The sequence below is a fragment of the Aulonocara sp. 'chitande type north' Nkhata Bay genome, linkage group LG18, assembly GCF_057382095.1.
Source record: "Aulonocara sp. 'chitande type north' Nkhata Bay isolate Kocher_YH1m ecotype deep benthic linkage group LG18, A_spYH_male_GT1.1, whole genome shotgun sequence".
Lineage (NCBI taxonomy): Eukaryota > Metazoa > Chordata > Actinopteri > Cichliformes > Cichlidae > Aulonocara > Aulonocara sp. 'chitande type north' Nkhata Bay.
Genome location: NC_141361.1, coordinates 22,516,815 through 22,525,129, shown reverse-complemented (window position 1 = coordinate 22,525,129; position 8,315 = coordinate 22,516,815). Strand labels below are relative to the sequence as shown.

Sequence of the window (8,315 nt, the reverse complement as noted above, 5' to 3'; positions counted from 1 at the left end):
CTACAGATAATTTGTCCATGTATACGTTTAGGAAAAATATGAAACACACGCTGTGTAAAAAAAACAATTAAAAAATTTCTGAATTCTAGATATATGAGAACAGTTTATGAATACATATCAGTATTTTGTGTTCAGCAGTTCCTGCAGGTCGCAGCTGCAGGTGTTTTCATAAATTTTTGCAGTAATGAAATAAACTGTCTGTCCGTAACTTTCAGAGATGAACACAGTTTGAAACATAATCCTTTATTTCATCTAGATTTAGGTGTTCAACTCACTCTAATGCTGCACATACATATTTCTCATTTAATTTAGGTGCCAAAGTAAACTTTATTTTTGAATTGCTTTGTGTCTGTTTAGACACTGCTGCTGTTCTACATACACAAATCCAAAATTATTATATTTTACTCCTAAATAAAATGATCCACAAAGTATTTACAATGTCTTTACTTTAAAATACTATGGAGGAGGAGGCATTTCAAGGGGAATAAACAGTGTGAAGTGTTTGGGTAGATTTAACTTTTTTGTCACTGATGATTCATTTTACACAGAACACATTTTGAGTCTCAGCCATGTGGACACAACAGAGAAACTTCTTCTATTTGGCCATCGGTGAGATGAACTTTATATCACTTAATTATTTTCTTTCTTTGCTATACTAACGATGGGCGTAACTTTGTGCTGAACATTGGGGGGGTCAAGATCTCTGTCCAAATAAATAACTAAATCTGTGTAAATTCCCAGATGATTAAACATGCAACTATGTTGTGGGTATTAACTGAAATGAGTAAAGAAAATCAACAGCCTATTTAGGCAAGATAATTCATAATTTTATTAGGGTGGTTATATTGGCTGGGTCTGATTTCGGGGGGATCATAACCCCCCAAGCCCCCTGGAAATTACACCCCTAATACTAACAGAGTTTGTCAGAGGACTCCGGCAATCAGTGTTCAGTTCCTTAAAGGTTTTCTGTTCTGTCATTTAATTCTTTTCTTAATTTGGTATGCTGTGTTCAGTTCAAGTTTTTATTGTATCCAGACAGGAAGAGCTTATCATTTCAGAATAATGAATTCTAATTTCTTTTCTACAGTCACTTCTTTGTCTGCATCTTCAGCTGTCGAAGGTCAGTCATGTTTGTTAAACTGAGTTTCACATGCAAAAGTTTTCTTTAAATAGTCTCATATATTGAAATTAAACTGTGCGTGGATGAGGGTGTTCCCCAAAACACCAGACTGATAAATGAAATTACATTATATGATTTTTCCCCCTCTTCTATTTGGCTTTATGTTTATCTATTATTTTGATTAATTCTCAGTTTTTATTTATCCGTCTTTTATTATTTTTCTTTAATAATTAAATAAATTGTTTTAAACATGGAGCAGCTCTTGTGACTGTCTAGAGCTGGGAACAAGAAGCAGAGTAGCACAATTACATACCTCTCTGCAGCTTCTGTCCTCCGGTTATCTCCCAAATCCTCCCAAAACCTTGGAGACTGTCTGCTTGCAAAAGAGTCTTTAATGCACCTTGAAGGTGTTTATATGTAAATAGTGTTTATATATAAATATATATAAACACATACATTGAATATTTTACAAACAAACAAAATTTGTTTTGATAGGTACAATATTTTATAACTTATTGAAAGCATAGGACAGCACTGACTTAATTAGATGCAGAATTAAATTAAAAAGGATAAAGCAAAAAAGAAAAAAAAAGAAATACATAAATGAAATAAAAAAAAAGCACATTTCAAATTAATTATTAAATTCATTAATTTATTGGATGTAATTGACTTTGAAAATGAAAAATCACATTATTATAAAAAAGTAATTAGAATTCAGTAAAAGGACTAGATGTTAAAGTCCCTGATAATGCATTGCTTTGGTTGGAGAGACTCTTGAGGGATGGCTGTTATGAAGAAAGGCAGCCCAGAAACTTTACCAGCAGCACACATCGTTGTGTGCCTGAACTTTCAGTCTTTTACCCAGGCTAATCTGCCATTTTCCTTCCTTGGTTAGGTTTAGGGATTAGAGGTCTAGCTTATCATATTAAAATTTGGGACACATCGTCAGTAGTGGACCTTGGATTCATCGGGTGTTTCGACCATTATCACTAGACACCCTCATCCAAGGAGGCCCTGCCAGGTTTGATCAGGCCCGTGAGTGTGTCAATGGTTTATGTTAAAATTGTTATTTCTCTTCTTCTTTCTTCTGTTTAGTTTCCTTCTATCCATTCACTGCAACTGAGAAATATTTATGGAGCCTAACTTCGTCAAAGGGATAGAAAAGGTGATAGAGAGAAGTAAGACAAAAGGGACAAGATAGGAGAGAGAGCAGAGAGGAGAGCCGGAAGTGGGCGCCCGATCTGGCTTCCCATACCTCCCCGCCGGATCGGGCTGTACGCTCTACCTCCCCACTGCATCCCACGAAAGGGGAGAAGAGCAGAATATTTTCTTTTCTCTCGCGGTTAGCTGACTGCTTTAGCTGCCCAAGTGATGTCAGCCCTTTTTAACCAGAGTAGCTTAAATAAAATAAAATAAGAAACAGAGTGTAATCTGGCTGGATGATGTGTCCTGTTCAGGAAGTGAAAGTTCTCTAACTGAGTGTCAGCACAGAGGATTTGGTTCACACGACTGTGGACATCATCAGGATGCTGGTGTCATCTGTGAGATAGGTGAGATGCTTTTTGTCTCATACACAGTATTCAGTAACAAAATGGTCCATGCAGCTGTAATCAGGACAGAAATCTGTATGTTAACTATTATAATGTATACAGTGTCACTGTTTAGCTTCACTTCCTGTTCTTTTCCCTCCTTTGTGTTCATCTTTGTTCATTTTCGTCTATAGAAGCATGCATCTCATTCCCAATCACTGTCTGTGTGTTTATACTTTATTCTCCCCAAAGGGAAGGAGTTTGTAATTGTTTCTCTGTCTGTTTGTTAGCAGTCAGCATCCACAGTTTACAAGACTTTTTTTTTTTTTTTTTTTTAATTTTGTATGATGGTTGATACCAATGACAGCTGATTTCATTTTTGTAAAAATCAGGTCGAGGTCACACCCAATGTGAAAATCAGTAAAAACTTTACATTACCTACATTTTTCGTTATGTCTTCAAACTTCACACCAATACACTGGGCCTTTGGGATCATGAGTATCTAGGTTAGCTAAGCACTTGATCTTGACCTTCACTGTTCAAGTCCAAGGTCAAAGTTGACCTAGAAAAAAAAATGTCCAACAACCACATCAAGTAATATATCATATGAAAAGACCTGAATAGAGCTGTTACGGCATCCTTGAGATGCCATAACTGGCTGACATCATCATAAAGGCAGGCTGATATCAACAAGGTGTGATAAAAATGTTTCGGTACAGCACTTGTCCATCAGGGGAGATATGCTCAGATTTTTGCAACAGCCAATGAAGACTCACTTTTGGGGTTTGTTCTGTCTCAGTGTCTTACATTTGGATGCTCAGTTGACGTAGTTGACAGCGTTTGGATGTTGTCATTTGTTTACCTTCAAATTACTGAGTCAAGGTCATGTGGAAACTATCATTGTTTATCATCATTATTTCATCATCCTCTTGATTTATTAAAAGCATGCTTTTTACTTATTCTACTATTAGATAAGTTGAAGAAGGTAAAAATAGATTTAATAACTGCAGACTCCATTGCTTGAAAGGTTCACCAGAAAAAAAAATCTCAGAAATGTAGAACAAAAAAGAAAAAGAAAAAAAGATGTATTCTCACCACTATTAAAGTATGATTCCTGATAAAAGCTCATAATAAAAGAAAAAAAGAAAAAAAAGAAAAAAAGAAAAAAAAAGTGTAGTGTAGACCTTACTCTGCAATGTAATGGTGCCAAAATATGAGCTAAATGACTTGCAAACAGACTTAGATATGGCCAAATAAATATGCTATTCTGTCTAAACATTTTAAGCAATTAAAATATGAAAATTAAAATTTAGTTTTTGTAGCTTTACATTTTTCTCATCTAGAAAACTCTGCTCTGCTCCAGAGTCAATGAGAGCTTGCTGGCAGCAAGGGAAGAGAGAAGATAGCAACGTAACTTGTAATTCAGTCACTACCTGCAACAGGGTGCTCTGCTCCTTGGTTATATGCTGAAGCATCTCCTCGTGCCGCTCCAGCAGGTCCGCCTGCAGTGATAATTCCCGCAGCACTGGGGTCGAGTCTGCTGGGTCCATTATGTAGCTGGATTGTTCTGTCACAGTGGGTGGTTAGTAATCGAACCCAAGCAAAGGACTCTTTGCGAAAGAAAACACAGAGTTTATTTACAGTGAAAGGTAAAGGTAAATATACACAGCTCTCCGACACTTTGGCTTCACGATAAGACTTTCACAGGTCCTCCTCACAGTGTGATAGTCCGTAGCAATGCAAAAACACACCGATGACCCGTGCTCAATTCTGTGAACCCTATTTATACTCCGTACTCGTGCTCCAATTTGTGACTCCACTCTTGTTCTCCGATATGTGATCCGCTCCAGTGACTCGACACTCTCCGCTCCCAACTCCTGACAACACACAAGCACACAGACATGTTAGCAAGAATATCCACAATTAGTGAGGTTTCTAACACTACGAATCACGGCTGTACTGATGAAGATTAACTCAACAATCCAGCGTTGACTGGAGCTCGGTCGCACTGCCAAATAGGTGGCTCAGAAGACTGTAATCAGAGCGGCTGATGAGCAGCAGGTGTGGCTACCTCCAGCGCCGGAACACTTCTGGCCCTCTGACCACCTGGTGGTGGTCAGAGGGCCTGGTGGCGCCAGTATCCGGCAGCCTCGCCTCTGTCAGTGCGCCCCAGGGTGGCTGTGGCTACAATGTAGCTTGCCATCACCAGTGTGTGAATGTGTGTGTGAATGGGTGGATGACTGGATATGTAAAGCGCTTTGGGGTCCTTAGGGACTAGTAAAGCGCTATATAAATACAGGCCATTTACCATTTACCATTTCTGGGTTGAGAGGTTGCAGGACAAAACATCCGGGAGCGAGAGTGTAACCAAAATCACAGAGACAAGGAAAAGAGGGAAACACAAACAAAACGCACATGGAAACAATGGGCAGGTCAGCTGGAGGACTGCCGGACCTTGACAATTAGGTATACCATCTGATAGTATTAAGATTTAACAATTTAGCTTTCATAAGAGATTGATTCGCAGCTCAATATGTAGAGTGAGCAAATGAATGATTATAATGATGAATTTATTACACACTAAATAACACTCACAAACCAAAATCAAAACACAAACTAAGTGAAAAAACACATTTTATTTATATTAACTGGTAGTCACAACAATGCCCACCTATACAGGAGTTTTCCTTTTGTGTCTGACTGGAGTCTGACCTGAGTGAGCTTTATTAGATCATTTTTAAGGAGAATTTAGTTCCAAACAAAGGTGGGATTAAGTGTAAATAAAAACAGAATGCAATGATTTGCAAATCTCATAAACATAGAAACACATCACGTGTTTACACTGAGACCATTTTAATAAAAAAATATTCACTCAATTTGAATTTGATGATAACAACAGATCTCAAAAACATGGACAGAGTCATGTTTACTACTGTGTAGCAGCCACATTTATTTTAACTACAGTCCATAAAAATCGAGTAGACCAGCTGCTGGACTTATGGGAAACGGAGGATTTAAGCTACTAAACAGTCCCGAAATTCCCAACAACAGTCCTGTTTATCATGCTTTATTACTTGATGTGTCAAAAAGGTCCGGACTGACAGGCCAATTCATCACCAGAAATCTTCTGCTACGAAGCCATGTTGTTCTAATACAGGGAGTGCAGAATTATTAGGCAAATGAGTATTTTGTCCACATCATCCTCTTCATGCATGTTGTCTTACTCCAAGCTGTATAGGCTCGAAAGCCTACTACCAATTAAGCATATTAGGTGATGTGCATCTCTGTAATGAGAAGGGGTGTGGTCTAATGACATCAACACCCTATATCAGGTGTGCATAATTATTAGGCAACGTCCTTTCCTTTGGCAAAATGGGTCAAAAGAAGGACTTGACAGGCTCAGAAAAGTCAAAAATAGTGAGATATCTTGCAGAGGGATGCAGCAGTCTCAAAATTGCAATGCTTCTGAAGTGTGATCATCGAACAATCAAGCGTTTCATTCAAAATAGTCAACAGGGTCGCAAGAAGCGTGTGGAAAAACCAAGGCGCAAAATAACTGCCCATGAACTGAGAAAAGTCAAGCGTGCAGCTGCCAAGATGCCACTTGCCACCAGTTTGGCCATATTTCAGAGCTGCAACATCACTGGAGTGCCCAAAAGCACAAGGTGTGCAATACTCAGAGACGTGGCCAAGGTAAGAAAGGCTGAAAGACGACCACCACTGAACAAGACACACAAGCTGAAACGTCAAGACTGGGCCAAGAAATATCTCAAGACTGGTTTTTCTAAGGTTTTATGGACTGGTGAAATGAGAGTGAGTCTTGATGGGCCAGATGGATGGGCCCGTGGCTGGATTGGTAAAGGGCAGAGAGCTCCAGTCCGACTCAGACGCCAGCAAGGTGGAGGTGGAGTACTGGTTTGGGCTGGTATCATCAAAGATGAGCTTGTGGAGCCTTTTCGGGTTGAGGATGGAGTCAAGCTCAACTCCCAGTCCTATTGCCAGTTTCTGGAAGACACCTTCTTCAAGCAGTGGTACAGGAAGAAGTCTGCATCCTTCAAGAAAAACATGATTTTCATGCAGGACAATGCTCCATCACACGCGTCCAAGTACTCCACAGCGTGGCTGGCAAGAAAGGGTATAAAAGAAGAAAAACTAATGACATGGCCACCTTGTTCACCTGATCTGAACCCCATTGAGAACCTGTGGTCCATCATCAAATGTGAGATTTACAAGGAGGGAAAACAGTACACCTCTCTGAACAGTGTCTGGGAGGCTGTGGTTGCTGCTGCACGCAATGTTGATGGTGAACAGATCAAAACACTGACAGAATCCATGGATGGCAGGCTTTTGAGTGTCCTTGCAAAGACAGGTGGCTATATTGGTCGCTGATTTGTTTTTGTTTTGTTTTTGAATGTCAGAAATGTATATTTGTGAATGTGGAGATGTTATATTGGTTTCACTAGTAAAAATAAATAATTGAAATGGGTATATATGTCCAAAGACATGCAGCTTGTGGGGATAGGTTAATTGGATAATACAAATTGCCACTAGGTGTGAATGTGCGAGTGAATCTGAGTGTGAATGGTTGTCTGTCCCTATGTGTTGGCCCTGCGACAGACTGGCGACCTGTCCAGGGTGTACCCCGCCTCTCGCCTAGACAACAGAACTCAACATTTGTACGTCATATAACTGTGACTACACAACTGTTTGACTATCCAAAGATTTACCAATCTAAATGTAGGTAATTCATTAGTGACTGCTGTTCAGTCTGATGATGATGATGCAACGTGGCCACCATATTGGTCAGATGGAGCCACGCCTCCTAAACCATGTGTGTCTGGAGTGTGTGATGTAGTAAGGTTGTGGCTGGGTGGGGTGACTTTTACATGCCATTCAGTGGAAGCCCATTGTTTCATAATCTGTTCATGTTAACATGGATGGTTTATGAGAAGGTTTTTCCATGTAATCTTTTTTCAGACATTTAAAGCAGTTGAAACAATTGATATTCTGATGATGCCTGATCGCTTTCCACAGATTCAAGAACTCCAATCCTGAGATATGTTTTCCTGCCACTGATTCTGCTTTTGGAGAACATTGCCCTTCATTTCTACTATAAGGTACATCAGAGTAAATAAAAGCATGTATGAAACTGAGTAGTAGCTGAGAAATGTAGGAACAGTAACATGCATTGTGTATCGTCTCTCCAGGTCATCAAAAAGCAGAAATCAGACAAAAAGGAGAACGATGAGACGGATGTTTCCAGAGCTGAAGAAGTGGAGGCCGAGGAGGAAGCAGTCCAAGAGATAGAATAGAATCATAGAAACAAACACACAAGTCTAAACTTTTGTTGGAATTTAGATTAAAGTTGTTTAAATACTGTTTAATTATATTTATGTTTTAAATGTCTGACACATTACTGCAGCGGCTCTATTTAACCTGCCTTTCCTCTCCAGTATAAACTCTTAATAGCGTGACTGTGACTTAAGTTTGAAAATAATCCTTCCTCCTCATCATCCAATAAACCTGACACAGGACCTGAGAGACGCATTTGGCTCTGCAGTTGATCCATCTACTGTTTGATCAGATGAAGTGGTCCCAGTGGAAGAGTGTCATGGTCTTGGGTCATGGACTCAGAGGTTTGAGTTTTAGGACTTAGAATTCTTGTT

General features: G+C 39.4%; 1 protein-coding gene across 1 annotated transcript; it reads left to right on the top strand.

Moving 5' to 3' along the window:
* Positions 1 to 569: 569 nt before the first annotated feature.
* LOC147308528 (neurotrypsin-like) lies at positions 570 to 7,961 on the top strand. The gene is made up of 6 exons (XM_086273290.1): positions 570 to 609; positions 1,088 to 1,120; positions 1,397 to 1,416; positions 2,544 to 2,670; positions 7,684 to 7,766; positions 7,857 to 7,961. Exons 1-6 carry the CDS (start codon positions 570 to 572, stop codon positions 7,959 to 7,961), a joined length of 408 nt encoding a protein of 135 aa, XP_086129416.1.
* The last annotated feature ends 354 nt before the right edge of the window (positions 7,962 to 8,315 follow it).